This window comes from Cottoperca gobio, chromosome 6, assembly GCF_900634415.1.
Source record: "Cottoperca gobio chromosome 6, fCotGob3.1, whole genome shotgun sequence".
Classification (NCBI taxonomy): domain Eukaryota; kingdom Metazoa; phylum Chordata; class Actinopteri; order Perciformes; family Bovichtidae; genus Cottoperca; species Cottoperca gobio.
This window is the reverse complement of record NC_041360.1, coordinates 27,186,495-27,214,483: the sequence shown is the minus strand read 5'-3', so window position 1 is coordinate 27,214,483 and position 27,989 is coordinate 27,186,495. Positions and strand designations below refer to the sequence as shown.

Here is a 27,989-nt window from a genome sequence, read left to right as displayed (position 1 = left end):
AATAAAGTAACATTTCTATGTTCTGGTTCTATGTCGTGCTGATCTACATATCAAGATCTATAATGACGTCATCGTCCAAACAGGAAGTGTGAACAGCACGCTTCATCCCCCCCCACATGACTACACGTTACAGCTGCTGTCTTCAGTGTTAGACAACATACATGCCGGTGAGTTTATACATAGAACCATTTGTAGAAATATAAGCGTTGCTACCATATTAATGCCTATTTTAACTCACGTGTTGTTGCAGCAGCTAGCAGTAGCATAGCCCTGACGATGCGTTCCACCAAACTCCATTCAAAAAAGTCGCAGTTTAAAGGTTGCTCTCCTGTCGGTTTGCAGACAGCTGACAGAGCATAAATGTGTAATCTTTTTTTTTAAATAGTAACCGCTCTGTTATTTTAGCATACTTTTGAGTCATTCATTGCCTATGAATTTAAATTACTTCTTAATTTATTTTTAGCTTTTAACGCTGGAGAAAGCCAGATTAATTGGTCGATCCATTTCACCAAACTCCATTCCGACAAGTCGCCGTTAAAAGGTTTCTTGCCTGTCGGTCAGCGGACAAAGCTGACAGAACACATATGTAAGGTTTTTACAAATCTGTATGGCTCTATTGTTTGTTCGGCATACTTTCAAGCTGTAACTGCTATTAAATTCCAATACAAACTTAATTTATATTTAGCTTTTTACCGCTGGAGCAAGCCAGTATAGTTGGCCGACCTGACCGGTTCAGCCAAACTCCATTCAGAAAAGTCGAAGTTTAAAGGTTGCTTGTTTGGTTTGCGGACAGAGCTGACAAGAGCCTAATTGTTAGGATTTTACAAATCGTTATCGTTCTGTTGTTACTTCGGCGCACATTTGATTCATTCATTGCTATTAAATGTCAATAAAATCTTCATTTATGTTGGCTCTTACCGCAGGAGAAAGACCAAGAAGAGTTGGTCATTTCCAAGCCCGTGTCTGCAGCCATGATGGCAGGAGCAGGCCGGCTGAGCTTCACGAACATCACTGCTCTGGCTCCGATGGTCCGGGTGGGGACTCTGCCCATGAGGCTGCTGGCTCTGGAATACGGAGCTGATGTGGTTTACTGTGAGGTGAGGATGGAGGACAGGGAAACAAATGAAAAGTATGGAAGTCAATTTCTGCCAATGTGTTGAAAAAGAAAAGATCCTGTAAGTTATTATAATAATGAGAAACCTTGTCAAAGTAATAAGTCATTACTTTGAGAACCTCTCATGCTGTTCACACGACTAAGGCTGACGTCCATATAGTGTTTTTCCTGTCAGAAGTTCTGGCAGAGCCTTTCTGACAAGTTCAGAAACTGTCAACTGCAAGTGTTCGGCGCTTCACGAGAAAGTCTGCGCTCTCACAAAAGACGCTGATGCTCAGAAAAGGCGTAATGTGTACACTCGATCTAAGTCATCATAGTAACTTACAGAATGTTTTTATTTACATCTTTCCCTGTTCAGTGTTAACTCTGTGCCGTCTGTTTCAGGAGTTGATCGACATCAAAATGGCGCAGTGTCACCGGGTGGTGAACGGTGAGCGTCCCTCAGTTTACCTACGTACACCGAGGTGTTCGCCGAGGAGCCAGACTCACAAACGCATCAACACACTAAGTTCATCACTGAATGACTCGCGAGCGACACTAAATAAAAGCTTATTTGTTGCTTATAAGGTGCTGAACCTTTCATGCAGACATGCAGCCCAAAGAGCTTCACAGAGAAACTGCAAAGAAATCTGTTTACAATAACACGTCATTAAAGGAGAAATATAAACACACACAAAGGATAAGAAGATGAATTAAAACTTAAAAGCTAAGCGATAACATTCCTCCATATTAAAAGCCAGATGAAAAAGGTTTCACTACAAAATGTACGTACTATATGTTGTGATTTATTATCTTGGATTCTCGTTTTCTGTTTCTGTACATCTTGTAGGAGAATCGTTGGGAGCCCGAGCACAGCGATGATTGTTGTGCACGTTACAAATGAAGACTGTAAACATGTTTGTTTGCAGAGGTGCTGGACGTGGTGGACTTTGTCGCTCCGGATGATCGAGTGATGTTCCGGACATGTGAGAGGGAGAAGGACCGAGTCGTCTTCCAGATGGTGAGACGCAGAGAATATAAATGTTCAGAGTCTGTTTGTTGAAGATTCACGATCAGAGCCGTGAATCTTCTCCTCTTTTCGGTCCTTCTTCAGGGAACCGCTGACCCGGACAGAGCGCTGATCGTGGCCCGGCTTGTGTGAGTTCAAACCTTCAACATGTTTAATTCAGTAGCAGCTGTTGCTCTGCAGAAGATTACAGCTCAAAGAAAATACAATTCTTACGTTTCATTTGATGGCATATTTCAGAAAAAGCTGCCATGTTTTCATCCCAAAAACATTTGTGAAGTTAATTACAATAAAATCATACACCTTGAAAAAGAGGAAAAATATGATAACAAACAGACGTGGAGGAGCCATGAATCCACACGTTAAGGAATTAATGTTGTATTAATATAGACGGAGATTGTTTGTATTTTAATATTGGTTTGTTGTTTTTAATATTATAATGTATTATTGTGGTTGAGTTGGGTCACATGAATAAGTTATATAGTTAATATTATAATATAATATATATATTATATATATATAAGAGAGAGAGAGATATATAATAGAGAGAGATATATAGAGATTAATAGAGATAGATAGATAGAGTATATATAGAGAAAGAGAGAGTATAGTAGAGAGAGAGTATAGAGAATAGAGAGAGAGAGAGAGAGAATAGAGAGATAGATATTATAGAGAATATATATATAGATAATCTATATAGAGAGTATAGAATATATATATAGAGTATAGTATATATATATAAGAGAGATATATATTAATAATATAGATATATTAATATATATATATATAGATATATATATTATATATATATATAGATATATATATATATATATATATATATTAATATATATATATAAAAATGAAAAACCTCTTTATTCAAATGGTCAGACTTTGGTCAGTAGTGACATGGAATGCAGCACATTTAAATAGATACATACTTTCAAACGTATTACTCGGTATTTTAAGACAGTAAGCAGCTAGACTAAATGAAAACATTGCCACTTTCATCACAAACTTTATGAAATGAATATTTCATAAATGAATATTTCATAAAGGGTGATGAGCTGTGGTCTCAAGGTCTTAGGTGCCTCAAGGGGCGGTAACCCTCGAACACCGTGGTGGACCCCGGTGGTCAGGGAAGCCGTCCGACTGAAGAAGGAGTCCTTCCGGGTTATGTTATCTGGGAGGACTCCGGAAACAGTTGCAGGGTATCGAAGGACTAGAAGGGTGGCAGCTTCTGCCGTGTCAGAGGCAAAGCAGCGGGTGTGGGAGAAGTTCGGAGAAGCTATGGAGAAGGACTTTCGGTCGGCACCAAGGTGCTTCTGGAAAACCATCCGGCACCTCAGGAGGGGGAAGCGAGGAACCATTCAAGCTGTGTACAGCAAGGGTGGGACCCTGCTGACTTCAACTGAGAAGGTTATCGGCCGGTGGAAGGAGCACTTTGAGGAACTCCTGAATCCGACTAACACGCCCTCTATGGTAGAGGCAGAGCTGGAAGCTGATGGGGGACCATCATCAATTGCCCTGATGGAAGTCACTGAGGTAGTCAAACAACTCCACAGTGGCAAAGCCGCAGGGGTTGATGAGATCCGTCCAGAAATGCTGAAGGCTTTGGGTGTTGAGGGGCTGTCTTGGTTGACACGCCTCGTCAACATTGCGTGGAAGTCTGGGACAGTGCCTAGGGGGTGGCAGACCGGCGTGGTGGTTCCCCTATTTAAAAAGGGGGACCAGAGAGTGTGTGCCAACTACAGGGGTATCACACTTCTCAGCCTCCCTGGTAAAGTCTACTCCAAGGTACTGGAAAGGAGGGTTCGGCCAGTAGTCGACCCTCTGATTGAAGAGGAACAATGCGGATTCCGTCCTGGTCGTGGAACAACGGACCAACTCTTTACTCTTGCAAGGATCCTGGAGGGGGCCTGGGAGTACGCCCAACCGGTCTACATGTGTTTTGTGGATCTGGAGAAGGTGTATGACCGGGTCCCCCGGGTGATACTGTGGGAGGTGCTGCGGGAGTATGGGGTGAGGGGGTCACTTTTGAGGGCCATCCAATCCCTGTACGCCCAAAGCGAGAGTTGTGTCCGGATACTCGGCAGTAAGTCGAACTCGTTTCCCGTGAATGTTGGCCTCCGCCAGGGCTGCGCTTTATCACCAATCCTGTTCGTGATTTTCATGGACAGGATATCGAGGCGTAGTCGTGGAGGAGAGGGGTTGCAGTTTGGTGACCTGAGGATCTCATCGCTGCTCTTTGCAGATGATGTGGTCCTTATGGCATCATCGGTCTGTGACCTTCAACAGTCACTGGATCGGTTCGCAGCCGAGTGTGCAGCGGTTGGGATGAGGATCAGCACCTCCAAATCTGAGGCCATGGCTCTCAGCAGGAAACCGGTGGATTGCCTACTCCGGGTAGGGAATGAGCCATTACCCCAAGTGAAGGAGTTCAAGTACCTCTGGGTCTTGTTCGCGAGTGAGGGGGGACGATGGAGCGAGAGATTGGCCGGAGAATCGGAGCAGCGGGGGCGGTATTACAGTCACTTTACCGCACCGTTGTGACTAAAAGAGAGCTGAGCCAGAAGGCAAAGCTCTCAATATACTGGTCGATCTTCGTTCCTACCCTCACCTATGGTCATGAAGGCTGGGTCATGACCGAAAGAACGAGATCACGGGTACAAGCGGCCGAAATGGGTTTTCTCAGACGGGTGGCGTCTCCCTTAGAGATAGGGTGAGAAGCTCAGCCATCAGGAGAGACTCGGAGTAGAGCCGCTGCTCCTTTACGTTGAAAGGAGCCAGTTGAGGTGGTTCGGGCATCTAGTAAGGATCCCACCTGGGCGCCTCCCTAGGGAGGTGTTCCAGGCACGTCCAGCTGGGAGGAGACCCCGGGGAAGACCCAGGACTCGGTGGAGAGATTATATCTCCTCACTGGGAACGCCTCAGGATCCCCCAGTCGGAGCTGGAGGATGTGGCCCGGAGAAGGGAAGTCTGGGGTTCCTTACTGGAGCTGCTGCCCCCGCGACCCGATCCCGGATAAGATGTAGACGATATATATATATATATATATATATATATATATATATATATATATTAGTGTAGAAGATGGGAGAGATTACACTTTTTGATAGCTCTGATTATTCTGATCATAATTTTCTGCACATTTTTATAATAAATTGATAATTTTTCATTAAATTAAAATTTGGATCTAAGTGAATGTTTTGTGGTTGTGCGTCGGACAGAGCCAACCCGGCCCGACCGCTCAGCAACATAAACTTTGTGTCCAGACGTCGCTCTGAATAATCTGATGTAGTGAAAGAGCCATTTGGTATCCCATGATGCATTGCTGAACCTGGTCGGTTAATCTTCTCCTATAGGGAGAAGGACGTGGCTGCTATCGATGTGAACATGGGATGTCCTAAAGAATACTCCACGAAGGTGAGTTTCCTGTCGGTAACCAGCTGCTGCTCTGACCTTTGACCTCTGGTTGACCTCTGACCTCTTGCAGGGCGGGATGGGAGCTGCTCTTCTGTCAGATCCCGACAAGATCGAGGCGGTGAGTCCTGTAGTATTGTTTCAATAAATGACATGTGCAGCTCCACATTCAGCCGAGTACATGTTTTAAATCCCATTGATTCTAAAGACTTTATATATTTTATCTGCAGATCCTCAAGAAGCTCGTCACAGGAGTGTCCATCCCGGTCACCTGTAAAATCAGAATCCTGCCTTCGGTAAGATGTAAACAAAAAAAGAATTATCAGTTTCACCTTTTAATTTATGAATCTGCTTAAATATATATATAAATATATAAAATGTGTCAGTCAGCGTTTTGTCCTTCACTCTGAATAATCTCTGTAAAGACTTTCTACAGGCTGAAAGCATCAACACACACACACACACACAGACACACACACATACAAGTGTGCTGCTTGAATAACAGTATAGATTTATTGTCCTTTGAAAATTACTCAGTACACAGCTGTTAATGTCTAAACAGCTGGCAACAAAAGTGAGTACACCCCATAGTGAACATGTCTAAATTGTGCCCAAAGTGTCAATATTTTGTGTGACCACCATTGTTATCTAGCACTGCTTTAACCCTCCTGGGCATGGAATTCACCAGAGCTGCACAGGTTGCTTCTGGAATCTTCTTCCACTCCTCCACGACGACATCACGGAGCGCACGGATGTTGGACACCTTGCACTCCTCCACCTTCCTCTTGAGGATGCCCCACATGTGCTCAATTGGGTTTAGGTCTGGAGACATACTTGGCCAGTCCATCACCTTAACCTTCAGCTTCTTCAGCAAGGCCGTTGTCATCTTGGAGGTGTGTTTAGGGTCATTATCATGTTGGAAAACTGCCCTACGGCCCAGTTTCCGAAGAGAGGGGATCATGCTCTGCTGCAGGATGTCACAGTATATATTGGAATTCATGTGTCCCTCAATGAAATGCAGCTCCCCAGTGCCGGCAGCACTCATGCAGCCCCAGACCATGATGCTGCCACCACCATGCTTGACTGTAGGCAAAACACATTTGTCTTGGTACTCCTCACCAGGGTGCCGCCACACACGCCGGACACCATCTGACCCAAACAGGTTTATTTTGGTCTCATCAGACCACAGGACATGGTTCCAGTAACTCATGTTCTTGGATTCATTGTCTTCAGCAAACTGTTTGCGGGCTTTCTTATGCATCGGTTTCAGAAGGGGCTTCTGTCTGGGGCGACGGCCATACAAACCGATTTGATGCAGTGTGCGGCGTATGGTCTGGGCACTGACAGGCTGACATCCCACTTCTGCAACCTCTGCAGCAATGCTGGAAGCACTCGCACGTCTATTTTTGGAAACCAACCTCTGGATATGACGCTGAGCACGTGGACTCAACTTCTTTGGTCGACCCTGGCGAGGCCTGTTCCGAGTGGAACCTGTCCTGGAAAACCGCTGTATGATCTTAGCCACTGTGCTGCAACTCATTTTCATGGTGTTGGCAATCTTCTTATAGCCAAGGCCATCTTTGTGAAGCGCAATAATCCTTTTTTTCAGCCGCTCAGAGAGTTCCTTGCCATGAGGTGCCATGTTGTCCAGCATTCAGAGAGAATTGTGCCCAAAACACCAAATTTAACAGCCCTGCTTATCATTTACACCTGAATCCTTGTAACACTAACGAGTCACATGACACCAGGGCGGGAAAACAACATCATTGGGCACAATTAGGACATGTTCACTATGGGGTGTACTCACTTTTGTTGCCAGCTGTTTAGACATTAACAGCTGTGTACTGAGTAATTTTCAAAGGACAATAAATCTATACTGTTATTCAAGCAGCACACTGACTACTTTAAGTTATATCAAAGTTTCAGTAGGATAATGTTATCCCCTGAAAGGATATAACAGAATATTTGCAAAAATCTAAAGGGTGTGTACTCACTTTTGAGATATACTGTACATACAGACACACACATACACACACACACACACACATACAGACACACACATACACATATACACACACACAGACAGACAGACAGACACACACACACAGACAGACACACACATACAGACAGACAGACACACACACATACACTCACACACACACACAGACACACATACACACACGCACACACACTCGAGCTCGGTGGCAGCAGATTACAGATTCCTTGTGCGGTGAGGACAGAGGATCTGAGGACAGAGGGTCTGAGGACAGAGGGTCTGAGGACAGGGGCTCTAAGGACAGAGGGTCTGAGGACAGAGGGTGTAAGGACAGAGGGTCTAAGGACAGAGGGTCTAAGGACAGAGGGTGTTGTATCCTGTACAGTCTGTAAACACTGAGACAAATGTATTATTTGTGATATTGTATAAATACATTTGATTGATTTGATTTTGGACATGTTCACTCCCACTTGGGGAATAGTTCCTACCAAAACATTCTGATTCCGACCCATAGGGGGTGCTGCAAATACAACAAATGTGTACCTCAAAGTAGGGCTTAAAACATTTCACCGTATTTGGTGCACATATTCTGAGGGCCAGTATTAACCACGATATAAAGTTCCATAATGATTGCTGAATGTGGGCGTGGCCTATGTCGCATTATATTCTATATTATTCAATCAATAATATCAATAACCAATAATTCAGTCAATTAGCTGTGAGCTGGAATGAGATATTTGTTTCTTGAAATATTTGGAATTGTTTTGTCAAAGCTGAGGCCTGATGTAGAAAACATGTCGAAAGCTTTGAATGTGACCGTTTTATTGAGGACTATAAGAGCAACTCTTCAGCCTTACATTGTAAAGTTACAACATTAGAAACAAAAGCAGCCTCAGTTTCTGCTTCATGACACTTTCAGCTTCCAGCTGAGGCTTTAATCTCATTTGAGTTACAAAGAACAGACGGATCAAATCAAATGTCTTTAACACTTTACACCAACAAACAAATCAACGAGGATCAAGTTTCACCTGCAGTTCAAATACACACAAACTTCCCTTTAAAGACATAATCAACAAGGTGATCGTAGCTCCTCCCACCACCAACATCCATGTGACCTGTCAATCACAAGCTGATTGACAGGTGCAGAAATATGAAATCTAGTTAAATATTGTACAAAGTTCCCCTGAAGTGTAGTTTGTGATGTTCCATCAGTAATGTGTGTAGACACAGCAGTGAACCTGCTTTCTGCTCCAACTTTACTGAGTTCATCTGGATCACGTTACTAAATAAAGCTAAAGAAATAAAAGACTAATGTTGAACTGATCCAGGTTTCTCTCAGTGAAGCTGCTTCCTGGATCAGGATCCTGCAAACCCTTCTACATTTCAAAGTGTCACTATAACTGAATATATCTGCATTCATAAACAAATGTACTGATCGGATCATGAAGTCAACTTTGACATGAAACGATCTGAAACGATTCTTTAAAGTTATTGATTTTTATCACTTTATTCTCTTTGTCAGTAGTTTTAACGTCTTACATTTGACTGTAAATGAAACCGATTTTATCCCACATGTTTTCAGGACAACATCGTCACATGTTGCTCAAAAACTCTTCATCATCTTCATCATCTTCATCTAGTTCTGATGTTCTACAGTCACAGATAATCATTCTCTTCATCTTCATCATCATCATCATCATCATCATCATCTAGTTCTGATGTTCTACAGTCACAGATAATCATTCTCTTCATCTTCATCATCATCATCATCATCATCTTCATCATCTTCATCTAGTTCTGATGTTCTACAGTCACAGATAATCAGATCATCATCAACATCATCATCATCATCATCTAGTTCTGATGTTCTACAGTCACAGATAATCAGATCATCATCATCATCGTCATCTTCATCTAGTTCTGATGTTCTACAGTCACAGAGACCTTCACTGGTGAAATATTCACTTGACCATCACAGTAAATAAATGGAAACATCTTCTCAGTGAAAGTGTGTGTGAAGGTGTGTATGTGTGTGTTAGTGTCAGCATCAGAGAACGACAACTTCCCTCTGTTCCAGTCCAGATTCACTCGGATCCTCTGGAGCTTCTTCTGCACTGAGAGATCAGTGACTGGATGTGATGGAGAGGATGCTCCGTAGTCACCATCATAGAACCATAGTCTCCATGCTTCAGACTGTATGTTTCTCTTCCTCTGGACAGACTCTGCTAACAAACCCAGTGACCAGCCTGTACTGTCTCCAACCTGGACGTCCCAGCTGTGAGTCCCTGAGTTAAAGCCCTCAGAGCTCAGGACAGAGCAGGGACTCTCAATCCTCTCTGGATTATCAGGAAGCTGCTGTCTCTCTCCTCGTCTCACACTGGTCAGATCTTCAGACAGGATGAGTCCTGGACCAGCAGTGTTTGGGTCCAGAATCAGAGGAGAGTAGGAGACCATCTCCTTCATCTTGTTCCAGATGTTGAAGGTGAGGTTGCCCAGGTGTTTGGCCTGGTCTATCAGAGCTCCTGAGAGCAGCTGTGGAGCCTCCAGCAGGGGGCGCTGCAGCTGGACTCTCTGCACTGCAGTCCTGTAGCTGTGCAGGAATGAGACGTCTTCAGCTCTCAGCTGCTCCTCTGTGGCTCTGACTGTGTGTGAAAGAGCTGCTATCTCTCTGCTCAGAGCCTCCATCTTCTCCTTCATCATCACACTCTTCTGCTCCTCTTCCTCCCTCAGAGCAGCCATCCTGGCCTCCTCTTCCTCTTCTAGAAACTGGTGCAGCTTCTTAAACTGCTCCTTAATCTGCGTCTCTGTGCGTCGGGCCTGGACCTTCATGTGTCCTGCTGTTTGATCAGACTTCACTTTAACTTCTTCTAAAGCCTCTAACTTCTTCTTTAAGGGCTGCAGAGTTTCCTGAAGTTCCTTCTTGTGTTGTCGTGCAGCTTCATCGATGGGTCTGAATCTGTGGTCGCTGTGTTTCTCTGAATCTCTGCAGACGACACACACTGGCTGCTGATGGTCCAGACAGAAGAGTTTGAGTTTCTCAGCGTGCAGACTGCAGAGATCCTCTGAAGCTCTCTGATCTCTCTCCTGTAAGAAACTCTCACACAGGTTCTTTAACACCAAGTTTAAAGGTGGTTCATCTCTTGAAGATCTTCTCTTACAAAGTGGACACTCTTGTGTTTGTTTCTCCGTCCACCAGCTCTGCAGACAGCCTTTACAGAAGCTGTGGCTGCACGACAGGAGAACAGGATCTTTAAAGACTTCATGGCAGACAGAACAGCAGAGATCTTCCTCTAATCTGGAAGCCATTTAGTCTCTGAGTGAAGCAGGAAACACAGACGCTCAGCCGCTCCCTGTTCCCTGAAAGTTACTTCACTTTGTAAAACTCTGGTTCAGTGTGTGGATTCAGCAGCTGCTTGAAGTGGAAGTATTCCAGTATTCCTCCTGCAGCTCCTCTCTCAGTGGAAGTGGTGCTTTCAGTGTGAAGGTGGATCTTACCGTGTGTGTGTGTGTGTGTGTGTGTGTGTGTGTGTGAGAGAGAGAGTGTGTGTTTGTAAAGAGCGAGGACATTGGCAAACCCATTGACTGTGTCGTCTCAGTGAGAATAACATCCTGTTTCCTGTTTGTCTCAGTGAGTCAGCTGATGGGCAGAGCTTCATCATTACAGAATGTTTGGGGAAAGTAAAACATGGAGTAGGAACAGAGAAGAAGAAGCAGAATTCTTTAAATGAATAATTAATCGAAGATGATCGTGAGTGTGTGAATGCATGTGTGTATATTTGCATACAACACTACAGGTGAAAAGTTTTATTGATTGTTTTTCTTCTTTCCTTCAATAATAACTCATAAAAACATATTTCAGACACCAAATGCATCATTTAGGGTTCAAACCCTGAAGCTTGAAATGAGCCAGAAACATGAAACTTGCCCCAATAACTGGAAATGTTGTGCATTGAGTTCCCAAGAAATAAGAAAGCAATCGTGCACATGGTGGCGATGTTATTACCGTAAAAACGTGATCTTTGGTCCAATTGATCGACAAAAAAGCCTCAAGAACCTCTAAGGTCCGCCTCACTACATGTTTTTGTTAACTTGCATAATGTGAAAACTGTTAAATGAACTTTAGAAATGTAAAATCTATCAACACCAAACTTGGTCTGCAACGCACTATAAGTGAGCAAGATGGGTGAAAAACATGGCCGCCATTAATCAACACGTCTCTGCAAGAGGCGGGGCTTAGAAGCAAATGCTCATAACGCACTGGAAATGTGTCCAATCATCATACATGTTGGTGGCCATGTTCACTCCCTCTTGGGGACCTAACCCTACCAAAGCATTCTGGTCCCGACCCATAGGGGTTGCTGCAATGTTAAATTAATAGAACTTTAGAAATTCTCACACACTATAATTGAGCAAGATCATGGTCAAAGAACATGGCGGCCATCACTCAAATGGTCTTTTCAAAGGGTGGGGCTTAGCAGGAAATGGCAAAAAACTCAAGTTTTCTCATTGCAATCCATATTAAACTCAGTGGATACATCCAGCATTATATTCTGAACGTACCCACCAACATTCATTCAAATCCGATGCATTTGGGCGAAATGGCAGGACTATTTTTGATAAATTGCATAATGTGAAAAACAGTGTCAAAATTCACAAAGTTCTATTCATTTAACTATCTCCACCAAATTTGGTAGACGGCATTGGGATATAGGAATAAACATATCTACAATAAATGATCGTTATTGGTCGAAAAACATGGCCGCCAACAATCAAAAGGTCTTTGCAGGAAATAGCCCGTAGCTCAAGTTTTGTCTGAGCAATTCTTATTTAACTCGGTGGAGACATCCTGCACCGTATTCTGAACATGTCCACCAAGTTCCGTTCAAATCCGGTAAGGGAGGGGGGGGGGGGGGAGGCATGCATTGTAATCATGAAGTGTGTGATTGGTCTCGATCCCCATCTAGACATAATTTAAGCAGCTGAAGTGACTTTGTGAAGCCAAACCCGCTCGCTGCCTCTTGGGTCTTCCGTTTCATCGACCTGCTTCTTCCCGACAAGCGACCGGAGGCCCGAACACGTTCACGGCCGCTTCGTCTTTATTTTATCTTTGAAATAGTGAAGAATTGAAATGATTCAAACTAGCATTTAGTGGACGTCCCCACAGAGTTACATGACGGGAGAACACTGTTGAACCAGTAAAGTGTAAGTGAGCCTCCATCATTATTGAAGCACAACAGTGTGATGTGTCTCTAAATATTGAGTCAGTGTGTTTCTTTGGGCCTCTGCAGTCTCCTCAGTTTAAACTGATATTTACAGTCCATAGTACCAGCAGTGCTAACTCTTCACTAACTTCTGTTTCTATTGTGTAGTCTGAAGAAGATCTTTATGAACACGCTGCCTGTTAACTCGGCTTGTTATTGTGGCATTATTGTGCAGCTGAGCCTGAAACAGGAAGCTGCTCCTGTTTAAATCTGCACATGTTGATGGATCTTTGTCTTTCTGTCCTCTATATTGTCACTCAGCGTTTTTGTTCTCCATCCATCCATCGTCTACCGCTTATCCGGAGTCGGGTCGCGGGGGCAGCAGCTCCAGAAAGGAACCCCAAACTTCCCTTCTCCGGGCCACATCCGCCAGCTCCAACTGGGGGATCCCGAGGCGTCCCCAGGCCAGTGAGGAGATATAATCTCTCCACCGAGTCCTGGGTCTTCCCCGGGATCTCTTCCCAGCTGGACATGCCTGGAACACCTCCCTAGGGAGGCGGCCAGGTGGCATCCTTACTAGATGCCCGAACCACCTCAACTGGCTCCTTTCAACGCAAAGGAGCGGCGGCTCAACTCCGAGTCTCTCACGGATTGGTGAGCTTCTCATCCTATCTCTAAGGGAGACGCCAGCCACCCGTCTGAGAGGACCCATTTCGGCCGCTTTACCCGTGATCTCGTTCTTTCGGTCATGACCCAGCCTTCATGACCATAGGTGAGGGTAGGAACGAAGATCGCCTGGAAGATCGAGAGCTTTGCCTTCTGGCTCAGCTCTCTTTTCGTCACAACGGTGCGGTAAAGCGAATGTCATACCGCCCCCGCTGCTCCGATTCTCCGGCCAATCTCTCGCTCCATCGTCCCCAGGCCCTCTCCAGGATCCTTGCGAGAGTGAAGAGTTGGTCCGTTGTTCCATGACCAGGACGGAATCCGCATTGTTCCTCTTCAATCAGAGGTTCGCCTATCGGCCGAACCCTCCTTTCCAGCACCTTGGAGTAGACTTTACCAGGGAGGCTGAGAAGTGTGATACCCCTGTAGTTGACACACACTCTTTGGTCCTCCTTCTTGAATAGGGGAACCACCACCCCGGTCTGCCACCCCCTAGGCACTGTCCCAGACTTCCACGCAATGTTGACGGGGCGTGTCAACCAAGACAGCCCCTCAACACCCAAAGCCTTCAGCATTTCTGGACGGATCTCATCAACCCCTGCGGCTTTGCCACTGTGGAGTTGTTTGACTATCTCAGTGACTTCCAACAGGGAAATTGACAATCCCCCATCAGCTTCCAGCTCTGCCTCTACCATAGAGGGCGTGTTAGTCGGATTCAGGAGTTCCACAAGGTGCTCCTTCCACCACCCGATAACAGGGACAGGGATGTCTAAAAAGCTCCGCCGGAGGTGTGAGTAGAAGATCTCCCGGACAGGGTCTTCTTCCAGACGTTCCCAGTTCACCCGCACTACCCGTTTGGGTTTACCAGGTCTGTCCAGAGTCTTCCCCCACCCCTTGATCCAACTCACCACCAGATGGTGATCAGTTGACAGCTCTGCCCCTCTCACCCGAGTGTCCAAAACATGCGGACTCAGATCAGATGATACGATCACAAAATCAATCATTGATCTTTGGCCTAGGGTGCTCTGGTACCACGTACACTTATGAGCATCCTTATGTTTGAACATGGTGTTTGTTATGGCCATGACTAGCACAGAAGTCCAACAACAAACGACCGTTTGGGTTTAGATCAGGGAGGCCGTTCTTCCCAATAACGTCTCTCCAGGTGTCTCCATTGTTTCCCACGTGCGCGTTAAAGTCTCCCAGCAAGACAATGGAGTCCCCTACTGGAGCCCCCTGCAGGGCTCCATTCAGGGTCTCCAAGAAGACTGAATACTGCAAACTGCGGTTTGTGGCATAGGCACAAATGCCTAAAGTCAGAGTTTTCCCCCCCATAACCCGAAGGCGTAGGGAGGCAACCCTCTCGTCCACCGTGGTGAACTCCATCGTAGCGGCGCTCAGCCGAGAGCTTGTGAGTATCCCCATACCCGCCCGACGCCTCACACCTTGGGCAACTCCGGAGAAGAATAGAGTCCAACCCCTATCCCGGAGTACGGTTCCATAGCCAAGACTGTGCGTAGAGGTCAGCCCCACCAGATCCAACTGGTAGCGCTCCACCTCCCGCACTAGTTCCGGCTCCTTCCCCCACAGAGAGGTGACGTTCCACGTCCCCAGAGCCAGCCTCTGCTGCCCGGGTCTGGTCCGTCGAGGTCCCTGACCATCACTGCCACCCGTGTGACAGCGCACCCGACCCCAGCGGTTCTTCCTGTGAGTGCTGGGGCCACAGGAAGGATGGATGGGAGGCACCACGTAGCTTCTTCGGGCTGTGCCCGACCGGGCTCCGTTGCAAACCCGGCCACCAGCCGCTCGTTGTCGGGCCCTCCCTCTGGGCCTGGCTCCAGACGGGGGCCCCGAGCTTCCTCCGGGCATGGTCTCGCCTTCTCTTTCCCTTTTTTTCATGAGATCGTTTTGAACCATTCTTAGTCTGGCCCCTTGCCTGAGACCAATTTGCCTTGGGAGACCCTACCAGGAGCACAAACCTCCAGACAACACAGCTCTCAGGTTCATAGGGACACACAAACCTCTCCACCACGGTAAGGTGATGGTTCCCGGAGAGGATCCTTTAAAAGTCTCTAAATCATTGAACTCATTGATCTAAAAATAAGCCCTGATTTGGTTTTAAAATGTCTTGAATCAATATTATTATTGTTTGAAGATGCACACAACTGTCTGCTCGCAACAACACGGGAAATAATTCATGTTGCAAGAAACATTCGGGCAAAATTTTTCCGTCAACTTTGGTTATTGTAAAGTTGGTCTTTACAATGTGGCATAAAAAAAGTATTTTTTAAATGTCACTTGCTTTAAGCTGCAGACCTGAAAAATTAATCAATGTTAAATATTTATAAAGAGGACACGATCGAGCTTTGTGGCAGAAAAACAAAGTGCACGTCTCACTTCATGTTCTCCTTTCGGGTTATTGTACAAGTATGTGTATATATTGTCTCACAATAAACCGTCAGCTGTTTAAACTTGTGTGACTGGTTCCAGTTGGAGGAGACGGTCAGTCTGGTGCGGAGGATCGAGAAGACGGGCGTCACTGCTGTCGCTATTCACGGCAGGTAAACTGAAATATTATTTTAATCATTAATTAAAGTCGATATTTATGTTTCTGAAGATGTTTAGAATACCAGTTTCATGTCTTTGCGTGACTTTTTGTTTGGGGATGCAGGATGTATACCAGGGCGGGTTTATATTCTGTATTATCCCAATAATTACATAATTTATCGGCTGATAACTGAAGACGACACGCTTTCAATCTGCAAGTTTCTTTATGCACTTTACTAGTAAAAATATTTGAGCATTGTTTTTGTTGTTAACGATAGTTAATCAGATTTGCTTCGCTCACTACATCTTAACCTTTCTAACCCTCAGCTGTGCACAAACTAGAGGTCATGAACTTCTTTTTGAAATTAAATTCTCGGCATGAGAAGCAGGTTATTGTTGGTTATCGATATCGGCTGAAAGAAATCCAGATCGTGAATCCCGACTTTTCGAATTAATGTTCAGTTTGACTTTGTGGCTCATCGTGCTCTCATGCAGCTTCCTGTATGTTGATCATTCAGGTTTCTTTTTGTGCTTCATTCACAATGTTTTTTCTTTTCCGTGTTGTTCAGGTTGAAGGAGGAGCGTCCCCGACACCCCCTCCACTGCGACTACATTCAGGCCGTCGCTCGGGCCGTCTCCATCCCCGTCATCGCCAAGTAAGACTCCACGTCCCCTGTTTGTTCTAACGCATAGGTCTTCAACAGGGTACTGTAGAGGTACTGCAGGGGGGTCGCAAAATTGTCTGTATATAAAGCAATTGTAAAAAAAAATGTTTTTTGCTTTGCCATTCACATACCCTCCTCCACTGTACTTCGCGAACCTACAGTCAGAAACATAGTGGAGGAAAGGAGAGGGGTGAACTAAAAGACATTTCCGCCAATTTTTCCCATTTTAAAACGTTTTTTGTGTTTTAACGAATAGATGATAGAGGGCCACTTCTTATGCTGAATAAATGAGATGGACTTGTTCAGCAACACACCGTAAATCTGACATGTTGTAGTGTCCCTGAACGCAACATCAACTTTGCTGCAAAAACGTAACAACATTAAGTTATGGAAATACTCCATTACATATTAAAGTCCTGCGTTCAAAACCTTAATTAAAACTGTGTGTGTTACTTGTTCCTGTTACATTCATGTGTGTGTGTTACATGTTCCTGTTACATTAATGTGTGTTACATGTTCCTGTTACATTAATGTGTGTTACATGTTCCTGTTACATTAATGTGTGTGTTACATGTTCCTGTTACATTAATGTGTGTGTTACATGTTCCTGTTGCATTAATGTGTGTGTTACATGTTCCTGTTACATTAATGTGTGTTACATGTTCCTGTTACATTAATGTGTGTTACATGTTCCTGTTACATTCATGTGTGTGTGTTACATGTTCCTGTTACATTAATGTGTGTGTTACATGTTCCTGTTACATTAATGTGTGTGTTACATGTTCCTGTTACATTAATGTGTGTGTTACATGTTCCTGTTACATTAATGTGTGTGTTACATGTTCCTGTTACATTAATGTGTGTGTTACATGTTCCTGTTACATTAATGCGTGTGTTACATGTTCCTGCTACATTAATGTGTGTGTTACATGTTCCTGCTGCATTAATGTGTGTGTTACATGTTCCTGTTACGTTAATGTGTGTGTTACATGTTCCTGTTACATTAATGTGTGTGTTACATGTTCCTGTTACATTAATGTGTGTGTTACATGTTCCTGTTACATTAATGTGTGTTACATGTTCCTGCTACATTAATGTGTGTTACATGTTCCTGTTACATTAATGTGTGTTACATGTTCCTGTTACATTAATGTGTGTGTTACGTGTTCCTGCTGCATTAATGTGTGTGTTACATGTTCCTGTTACATTATTGTGTGTGTTACATGTTCCTGTTACATTAATGTGTGTGTTACGTGTTCCTGCTGCATTAATGTGTGTGTTACATGTTCCTGTTACATTATTGTGTGTGTTACATGTTCCTGTTACATTAATGTGTGTGTTACGTGTTCCTGTTACATTAATGTTTGTTACATGTTCCTGTTACATTAATGTGTGTGTTACATGTTCCTGTTACATTATTGTGTGTGTTACATGTTCCTGTTACATTAATGTGTGTGTTACGTGTTCCTGCTACATTAATATGTGTGTTACATGTTCCTGTTACATTAATGTGTGTGTTACATGTTCCTGTTACATTAATGTGTGTGTTACATGTTCCTGTTACATTAATGTGTGTTACATGTTCCTGTTACATTAATGTGTGTTACATGTTCCTGTTACATTAATGTGTGTGTTACATGTTCCTGTTACATTAATGTGTGTGTTACATGTTCCTGTTGCATTAATGTGTGTGTTACATGTTCCTGTTACATTAATGTGTGTTACATGTTCCTGTTACATTAATGTGTGTTACATGTTCCTGTTACATTCATGTGTGTGTGTTACATGTTCCTGTTACATTAATGTGTGTGTTACATGTTCCTGTTACATTAATGTGTGTGTTACATGTTCCTGTTACATTAATGTGTGTGTTACATATTCCTGTTACATTAATGTGTGTGTTACATGTTCCTGTTACATTAATGCGTGTGTTACATGTTCCTGCTACATTAATGTGTGTGTTACATGTTCCTGCTGCATTAATGTGTGTGTTACATGTTCCTGTTACATTAATGTGTGTGTTACATGTTCCTGTTACATTAATGTGTGTGTTACATGTTCCTGTTACATTAATGTGTGTGTTACATGTTCCTGTTACATTAATGTGTGTTACATGTTCCTGCTACATTAATGTGTGTGTTACATGTTCCTGTTACATTAATGTGTGTTACATGTTCCTGTTACATTAATGTGTGTGTTACGTGTTCCTGCTGCATTAATGTGTGTGTTACATGTTCCTGTTACATTATTGTGTGTGTTACATGTTCCTGTTACATTAATGTGTGTGTTACGTGTTCCTGCTGCATTAATGTGTGTGTTACATGTTCCTGTTACATTATTGTGTGTGTTACATGTTCCTGTTACATTAATGTGTGTGTTACGTGTTCCTGTTACATTAATGTTTGTTACATGTTCCTGTTACATTAATGTGTGTGTTACATGTTCCTGTTACATTATTGTGTGTGTTACATGTTCCTGTTACATTAATGTGTGTGTTACGTGTTCCTGCTACATTAATATGTGTGTTACATGTTCCTGTTACATTAATGTGTGTGTTACATGTTCCTGTTACATTAATGTATGTGTTACATGTTCCTGTTACATTAATGTGTGTTACATGTTCCTGTTACATTAATGTGTGTGTTACATGTTCCTGCTACATTAATGTGTGTGTTATATGTTCCTGTTACATTAATGTGTGTGTTACATGTTCCTGTTACATTAATGTGTGTTACATGTTCCTGTTACATTAATGTGTGTGTTACATGTTCCTGCTACATTAATGTGTGTGTTATATGTTCCTGTTACATTAATGTGTGTGTTACATGTTCCTGTTACATTATTGTGTGTTACATGTTCCTGTTACATTAATGTGTGTGTTACGTGTTCCTGTTACATTAATGTGTGTTACATGTTCCTGTTACATTAATGTGTGTGTTATATGTTCCTGCTGCATTAATGTGTGTGTTACATGTTCCTGTTACATTATTGTGTGTTACATGTTCCTGTTACATTAATGTGTGTGTTACGTGTTCCTGCTGCATTAATGTGTGTGTTACATGTTCCTGTTACATTAATGTGTGTGTTACGTGTTCCTGCTACATTAATGTGTGTGTTACATGTTCCTGTTACATTAATGTGTGTGTTACATGTTCCTGTTACATTAATGTGTGTGTTACATGTTCCTGTTACATTAATGTGTGTGTTACATGTTCCTGCTACATTAATGTGTGTGTTACATGTTCCTGTTACATTAATGTGTGTGTTACATGTTCCTGTTACATTAATGTGTGTTACATGTTCCTGTTACATTAATGTGTGTGTTACGTGTTCCTGCTGCATTAATGTGTGTGTTACATGTTCCTGTTACATTAATGTGTGTGTTACATGTTCCTGTTACATTATTGTGTGTTACATGTTCCTGTTACATTAATGTGTGTGTTACGTGTTCCTGCTGCATTAATGTGTGTGTTACATGTTCCTGTTACATTAATGTGTGTGTTACATGTTCCTGTTACATTAATGTGTGTGTTACATGTTCCTGTTACATTAATGTGTGTGTTACATGTTCCTGCTACATTAATGTGTGTGTTACATGTTCCTGTTACATTAATGTGTGTGTTACATGTTCCTGTTACATTAATGTGTGTTACATGTTCCTGTTACATTAATGTGTGTGTTACGTGTTCCTGCTGCATTAATGTGTGTGTTACATGTTCCTGTTACATTAATGTGTGTGTTACATGTTCCTGTTACATTATTGTGTGTTACATGTTCCTGTTACATTAATGTGTGTGTTACGTGTTCCTGCTGCATTAATGTGTGTGTTACATGTTCCTGTTACATTATTGTGTGTGTTACATGTTCCTGTTACATTATTGTGTGTGTTACATGTTCCTGTTACATTAATGTGTGTGTTACGTGTTCCTGCTGCATTAATGTGTGTGTTACATGTTCCTGTTACATTAATGTGTGTGTTACATGTTCCTGTTACATTATTGTGTGTTACATGTTCCTGTTACATTAATGTGTGTGTTACATGTTCCTGCTGCATTAATGTGTGTGTTACATGTTCCTGTTACATTAATGTGTGTGTTACGTGTTCCTGCTGCATTAATGTGTGTGTTACATGTTCCTGTTACATTAATGTGTGTTACATGTTCCTGTTACATTATTGTGTGTTACATGTTCCTGTTACATTAATGTGTGTGTTACGTGTTCCTGCTGCATTAATGTGTGTGTTACATGTTCCTGTTACATTATTGTGTGTGTTACATGTTCCTGTTACATTATTGTGTGTGTTACATGTTCCTGTTACATTAATGTGTGTTACATGTTCCTGTTACATTAATGTGTGTTACGTGTTCCTGTTACATTAATGTGTGTGTGTTACATGTTCCTGTTACATTAATGTTTGTGTTACATGTTCCTGTTACATTAATGTTTGTGTTACATGTTCCTGTTACATTAATGTGTGTGTTACATGTTCCTGTTACATTAATGTGTGTGTTACGTGTTCCTGCTGCATTAATGTGTGTGTTACATGTTCCTGTTGCATTATTGTGTGTGTTACATGTTCCTGTTACATTAATGTGTGTGTTACGTGTTGCTGCTGCATTAATGTGTGTTACATGTTCCTGTTACATTAATGTGTGTGTTACGTGTTCCTGTTACATTAATGTGTGTGTTACGTGTTCATGTTACATTAATGTGTGTGTTACATGTTCCTGTTACATTATTGTGTGTGTTACATGTTCCTGTTACATTAATGTGTGTGTTACATGTTCCTGTTACATTAATGTGTGTGTTACATGTTCCTGTTACATTAATGTGTGTTACATGTTCCTGTTACATTAATGTGTGTGTTACATGTTCCTGTTACATTAATGTGTGTTACATGTTCCTGTTACATTAATGTGTGTGTTACATGTTCCTGCTGCATTAATGTGTGTGTTACATGTTCCTGTTACATTAATGTGTGTGTTACATGTTCCTGTTACATTAATATATGTGTTACATGTTCCTGTTACATTAATGTGTGTGTTACATGTTCCTGTTACATTAATGTGTGTGTTACATGTTCCTGTTACATTAATGTGTGTGTTACATGTTCCTGTTGCATTAATGTGTGTTACATGTTCCTGCTACATTAATGTGTGTGTTACATGTTCCTGTTACATTAATGTGTGTGTTACGTGTTCCTGCTGCATTAATGTGTGTTACATGTTCCTGTTACATTATTGTGTGTGTTACATGTTCCTGTTACATTAATGTGTGTGTTACGTGTTCCTGCTGCATTAATGTGTGTGTTACATGTTCATGTTACATTAATGTGTGTGTTACATGTTCCTGTTACATTAATGTGTGTGTTACGTGTTCCTGCTACATTAATGTGTGTGTTACATGTTCCTGTTACATTAATGTGTGTGTTACATGTTCCTGTTACATTAATGTGTGTGTTACATGTTCCTGTTGCATTAATGTGTGTTACATGTTCCTGCTACATTAATGTGTGTGTTACATGTTCCTGTTACATTAATGTGTGTGTTACGTGTTCCTGCTGCATTAATGTGTGTTACATGTTCCTGTTACATTATTGTGTGTGTTACATGTTCCTGTTACATTAATGTGTGTGTTACGTGTTCTTGCTGCATTAATGTGTGTGTTACATGTTCATGTTACATTAATGTGTGTGTTACATGTTCCTGTTACATTAATGTGTGTGTTACGTGTTCCTGCTACATTAATGTGTGTGTTACATGTTCCTGTTACATTAATGTGTGTGTTACATGTTCCTGTTACATTAATGTGTGTGTTACATGTTCCTGTTACATTAATGTGTGTGTTACATGTTCCTGTTACATTAATGTGTGTGTTACATGTTCCTGCTGCATTAATGTGTGTGTTACATGTTCCTGTTACATTAATGTGTGTGTTACATGTTCCTGTTACATTAATGTGTGTGTTACGTGTTCCTGCTACATTAATGTGTGTGTTACATGTTCCTGTTACATTAATGTGTGTGTTACATGTTCCTGTTACATTAATGTGTGTGTTACATGTTCCTGTTACATTAATGCGTGTGTTACATGTTCCTGTTACATTAATGTGTGTGTTACATGTTCCTGTTGCATTAATGTGTGCGTTACATGTTCCTGTTACATTAATGTGTGTGTTACATGTTCCTGTTACATTAATGTGTGTGTTACATGTTCCTGTTACATTAATGTGTGTGTTACATGTTCCTGTTACATTAATGTGTGTGTTGTGCAGTGGAGGTTCTCTGGATCTGGTGAAGACAAACGCCGACATCGAGGAGTTCAGGAAGGCGACTGGTGCCTCGTCGGTCATGTTGGCTCGCGCCGCCATGTGGAACGCCTCGGTGTTCTGCAACACGGGTCCACTTCCTCTGGAGAGGGTTATGGAGGATTACCTCAAATATGTGAGTTTCTGCACGATCACACTGTTATGAGTTATTAAAGGTTTAAATAATTTCTCAGATGCTTTTTGTTCCCGTGCTATGACGTTGGACGGATAAGAGTTGAAAAGCACTTGTGACTTCTCTGCTACGTCTTCCACTCCTCTGACGCTGCAGACTGACTCCACTTTCTGGTTACTGGGTGTGTTTGTGTGTCACAGGCGTTCCAGTACAACAACCATGTCTTCAACACAAAGTACTGTCTGTGTCAGATGCTGAGAGACAAGGTGGAGTCTCCTCTGGGGAAGCAGCTGCAGGCGGCTCAGACCAACGCAGAGATCAGGTACTTTTCTTTTCACTGACTCCTGGTCATTACAGAGCAGATGGGACGTGTCTGCTGCTGTCTGAAGTCAAGATGTGAGATCACATCATGTAGGATACAAGAAACTGTATTCTGGTGAGGTCACAGACGAAAAGGACAGAATCAGATTACTGATGCATTTAGTAAAAATGTAGATTATTAGCAGGATTACAAATTGTCTTAGTGTTTACAGACTGTACAGGATACCACACCCTCTGTCTTTAGACCCTCTGTCTTTAGACCCTCTGTCCTTAGACCTTCTGTCCTTAGACCCTCTGTCTTTAGACCCTCTGTCCTCAGACCGTCTGTCCTCAGACCCTCTGTCCTCAGACCCTCTGTCCTTAGACCCTCTGTCCTTAGACTCTCTGTCCTTACACCCTCTGTCCTTACACCCTCTGTCCTTAGACCCTCTGTCCTTAGATCCTCTGTCCTGAGACCCTCTGTCCTTAGACCCTCACATCGCACAAGGAAAAACTTCCTAAAAGAAACTCCATAATTAAAGGGGGAACATGGAAGAAACCTCAGGGAGAGACTGAGGAGGGATCCCTCTCCCAGGACAGACAGACGTGCAATAGATGTCGTGTGTACAGGATAAACAACGTAGTACAAATACAACATTTGACAGAAATTATGTTTTGAAAAAGAGAAAGTTTGGATGAATCCAGGAAAATGTCAAAAAGGCTTCCCGGTGTCCAGCAGGACCAGGGCAGCAGGCGCAGCCACGATTCATGATCCTGACGTAAACTTTATCAGTGCTAACCTCCGGATGATGCCCCGGATGATGAGTTAGTAACATACATTTACATAAATGCATACAGGTAGAGAGGGAGAAGAAGAGAGGGAGGGGAGGAGAGAGGAAGAGAAGGAGGAGAGCAGGGAGGTGTCCCCCGGCAGTCTAAGCCTATAGCAGCATAACTAGGGGCTGATCCAGGGCAAGCCTGAGCCAGCCCTGACTATAAGCTTTATCAAAAAGGAAAGTCTTTAGCCTGCTCTTAAATGTGGAACACTGGAATATGTGTTGAATGTTAATATTCATACATAAAGACACAAAGAGCTGGAGGACAGAGAAACCTGCAGAAGAAGACAGACAGGAAGTAAACCCTACAGGGACACGGCCGGGCTGCAGCTCAGATTACAGACTTCATGGAAAAGGAAACGTGAACAGACTTAGACTTTTAGTCGGTCAGGAACTGTTGTCCCTCGTCAGTCACACGCAGATCTCTGGGACATGTGTGTGAAATGCTGATCTTAAGAAGGCGACAGAGCTGCTACACATGAGAAGCTAACAGAATATTTCTCTGAGCGGAAGCAAAACAATTTAAAGAATAAAGAATCTGTTTCTTTATTTGCATATTTTATTATTAGAGTTCATCCAAAAGTACTTTTTTGACATTATTGTAACGGAATACGTTTTTGAAGTAACTCCCCTGACCCGTGTGTTGCAGCGAGGCGTACGGGCTGCAGGAGTTTTACCAGCAGACGCAGGATCAGCTGCGGGCCAAGAGGGACGTCCTGCAGAGCTTCACCCAGCCGGACCAGCTGGTGATGGACGGAGACGTCTCCACCTTGGCTGTCAAGTTCCAGCGGTCAGTTCAACGTCTCCTTCAAACTAAATTACACTCTGTGTGTGTGTGTGTGTGTGTGTGTGTGACTAAGTTTCATTACCATTTCCCTTCATACATCTTTGCATAAGAATAGGTTGTTATTTAATGATAACTTGTGTGTGTTTTCAGGAGGGAGTATCCAGCTCACATCACTCCAAAGATGTTCCTGCTGGAGTGGAGCCGCAAAGAGAAGCTGCAGAAGCCGCTGTACGAGATGGTGAGCAGAGCTGCAGCACATGTACTCAAAGTACTTGAAGTACTTGAAGTACTTTGAGTTCTTTGATTAATTAAAGTACATGTACAGGACTGTTAAAGTACTTAAAGTACTGTTTGTGCAGTACATGTAGTGAAAGTACTTTGTTGTCTCTGATGTTTGTGCGTGTTGTGTTCAGGCGCAGCGCTCTCAGGATCGAGCCTTTCAGTCGACCGTGACCATCGGAGAGAAGAAGTACAGATCTTCACGCTGGTCAGTACGCGGCGGGACTTAAAAGTATAAATACTCTGATACAGTGAAAGTCCTGCATTCAAAACCTTCAGTACAAAAGTATGAGCATCATAATATACTTAAATTACTCAAGATGCAGAACGTAAATCAGAATCATAAATATTATAATTATTATTTTTATTCACAGGATAATGACTTTATGTTTGGAAACTTTTTTAAATTATTTTATTTATTACGTGTCTACTTCTTATGTTTATGTGTATTTAAATAAAACGTGAAAGTACTAAAGTATTGGCATCAGAATTTAAAGTACCAAAAGTTATTATGATGTCAATTATATTATTAATGAGTTCATCACTTTCATTCATGTTGCCGCTCATTTTAACGACTTCATGCTGCTGCTGTCGCTTCACAGAACATATTTATATTATTACATCCTGTAAAGAAACTCCAGAATATAAATTAATGAATAAGATCTGATTATAATATTTAGAAAGTAAGAGAAAATGGAAATACTAGATTTAAATTTGTCCTCATCTTAATTTATAATAAGAATAATTATTATAATAATAATAACAAATTTCATTTCATTGTAATAATTCACAGAATTGTATTTTTACTGTGTGGAAAAGTATAACATCAACGTTTATAAAGTAGATTTATTTTGCCGTTTGTTTGTTTTTTATTTGCCGAAGTTTCACCTGAAAAATAATAATAAATAATTATAATAATAATAATTGTTATTATTATTATTATAATTATTATTATTATTATTATTATTATTATTTATTATTATAATAATAATAATGTATTATAATCAGTCAGATAAATGTAGTGGAGTAAAAGTTTATTTACAATTACTGTACTTAAGTCCAATAATTGAGTGAACACACACACGCACGCACACGCACGCACAGCACACACACACACACACACACACACACAACGCACACACACACACTCTCTCGTGTTAAATAATTTTGTCGTTTTTCTCAGGGAGAAGTCGAAGAAATTTGCGGAACAAGCTGCCGCCGTCGTCTGTCTGCGAGTTCTGGGAGTACCGGAGGGTCGCATCGGCGAGGAAGACTCCGGCCTGGTCTGCAAGAGGAAGAGAGAGGTGAAGATAAACGGCACCACAGAAGAAGAGGGGTGCCACAAACGACACGTGGCCGACGGCCAACAGGAAACGGACGACTCGGAGGACCATCACAAACCGGAGACGCCTGCCAGAACCACCGCAGAGTTCATGAGAAGCTTCTCTGGCGTCTGCTGGACGTCGTGCGACGCAGCGGTCGTCGGTTTTCTGCATTTAAAAGCTTCTCAGTTCATTCGTGACGTCCTGATGAAGCTACATGTTGTTGTACAAACAGCATTTGTATTTCCTGTCTTCCACTGATGATGGAACTCTTCATCGTTCAAAACTCCTGATTTTCCCAAAACATTTTTATTTGAACATAATCTGTGTGTGTGTGTGTGTGTGTGTGTGTGTGTGTGTGTGTGTGTGTGTGTGTGTGTGTGTGTGTGTGTGTGAGAACCTTGGTGCCTTACAGAACAACTTTAAACTCTCTCTTTTCGTCCTCGACTCTGCTGAACTATGGAAGCCCATAAGGGACTTTCTCAAAGTAATTGTAGTATTGCGTTATAATGTTCCACACATGTACGTGTTATTTAAATGTTCTAAACATCTTAATGAAAATGCAATAATCCTCATTTAATTTAAATTCTACTTTATTTATATTGCATGTTTATTTTCACGTTTGAATATTTAACATTGAAAATGAAAACAAACGTGTTGCGGAACATGTTTCAGCAGAATAAGGTACGAATTTAATTTCATTGTAATAATTCACAGAATTGTATTTTTATTGTGTGGAAGATTATAACATCAACGTTCACGAAAGTAGATTTATTTCTTCGTTTGTTTCTGTTTTTATTTGCAGAAGTTTCACCTGAAAAATAAAATCTAAATCCGGGTTTGATTTAGATTTAATTTCTTTTAAAGGTTGTTTTTCTTTTGTTTTCCGAGCGTGCCGCTGCAGCCGGATGGCGTTAAAGTGTCAAACATTAAACACTTGAAAGAGCCGACCTGCATTTACACATTTCTTCATTGTGATGAACAAAGACGGTTTAGGGATGAAAGTAAAAATACAACTTTGGGCCTTTAATTTAAATTTGAGGTGTTTTTATTTATTTTCTTCTCGTGCTTCTTTCATAAATTTAGATTTTTGCAAACAACAAATGAGGTTTTACATTTTATTTCATAAAGATTAGTTCATTCATCAATTAGTCGATTGATGGAAAATTATTTAAACTTTTGATGGTTTAAATTATTATTTGTGTAAAAACATTTAATTTGCTTCACAAATTTCTCCATTTGATGATTTTTCCTTTTAATGTTAATTTGTAAATAAAAACACTTTAATTATCCATTTATTTATTTTCCAGATTATTCAATTAATTGTTTGGTTTATAAAATTTCAGAAAAGAGTGACACATGTCCGTGTTTCGATATATAGAGATATTCACTTTAACATGATATAAAACGGAAA

General features: G+C 41.9%; 2 protein-coding genes across 4 annotated transcripts; one reads left to right on the top strand and one right to left on the bottom strand.

Moving 5' to 3' along the window:
* Positions 1-52: 52 nt before the first annotated feature.
* dus2 (dihydrouridine synthase 2) lies at positions 53-27,865 on the top strand. Of its 2 annotated transcripts, none has more exons than XM_029433650.1 (16): positions 53-167; positions 924-1,097; positions 1,499-1,544; positions 2,023-2,114; positions 2,208-2,251; positions 5,483-5,543; positions 5,614-5,661; positions 5,771-5,836; positions 15,891-15,961; positions 16,517-16,603; positions 22,886-23,054; positions 23,252-23,373; positions 24,837-24,977; positions 25,125-25,212; positions 25,388-25,461; positions 26,437-27,865. In XM_029433650.1, the coding sequence occupies exons 1-16, from the start codon at positions 162-164 to the stop codon at positions 26,834-26,836; spliced, it is 1,689 nt and encodes a 562-aa protein (XP_029289510.1). In that variant the 5' UTR covers positions 53-161; the 3' UTR covers positions 26,837-27,865. The 2 variants fall into 2 exon arrangements, with proteins under 2 accessions (XP_029289510.1, XP_029289511.1); XM_029433651.1 differs by lacking the exon at positions 53-167 and adding an exon at positions 248-586.
* Positions 8,275-11,061, bottom strand: LOC115009573 (nuclear factor 7, ovary-like). 2 transcript variants are annotated; one of them, XM_029433655.1, is made up of 2 exons: positions 9,430-11,061; positions 8,275-9,390 (listed from the first exon to the last, which is right to left on the bottom strand). In XM_029433655.1, exon 1 carries the CDS (start codon positions 10,840-10,842, stop codon positions 9,451-9,453), a length of 1,392 nt encoding a protein of 463 aa, XP_029289515.1. In that variant the 5' UTR covers positions 10,843-11,061; the 3' UTR covers positions 8,275-9,390; positions 9,430-9,450. The 2 variants fall into 2 exon arrangements, with proteins under 2 accessions (XP_029289515.1, XP_029289514.1); XM_029433654.1 differs by having other exon boundaries at positions 8,276-9,385; positions 9,425-11,061.
* Positions 27,866-27,989: the final 124 nt, after the last annotated feature.

What these genes read in the sequence shown, in the direction of transcription:
- LOC115009573 (XM_029433655.1), bottom strand. Translation starts at nt 10,842, where the DNA reads ATGGCTTCCAGATTAGAGGAAGATCTCTGCTGTTCTGTCTGCCATGAA.
- dus2 (XM_029433650.1), top strand. An exon ending in TTGGCTGTCAAGTTCCAGCG is followed by an intron (nt 24,978 to 25,124) that starts GTCAGTTCAACG and finishes GTGTGTTTTCAG; the next exon opens with GAGGGAGTATCCAGCTCACA. An exon ending in AGAAGCCGCTGTACGAGATG is followed by an intron (nt 25,213 to 25,387) that starts GTGAGCAGAGCT and finishes TGTTGTGTTCAG; the next exon opens with GCGCAGCGCTCTCAGGATCG.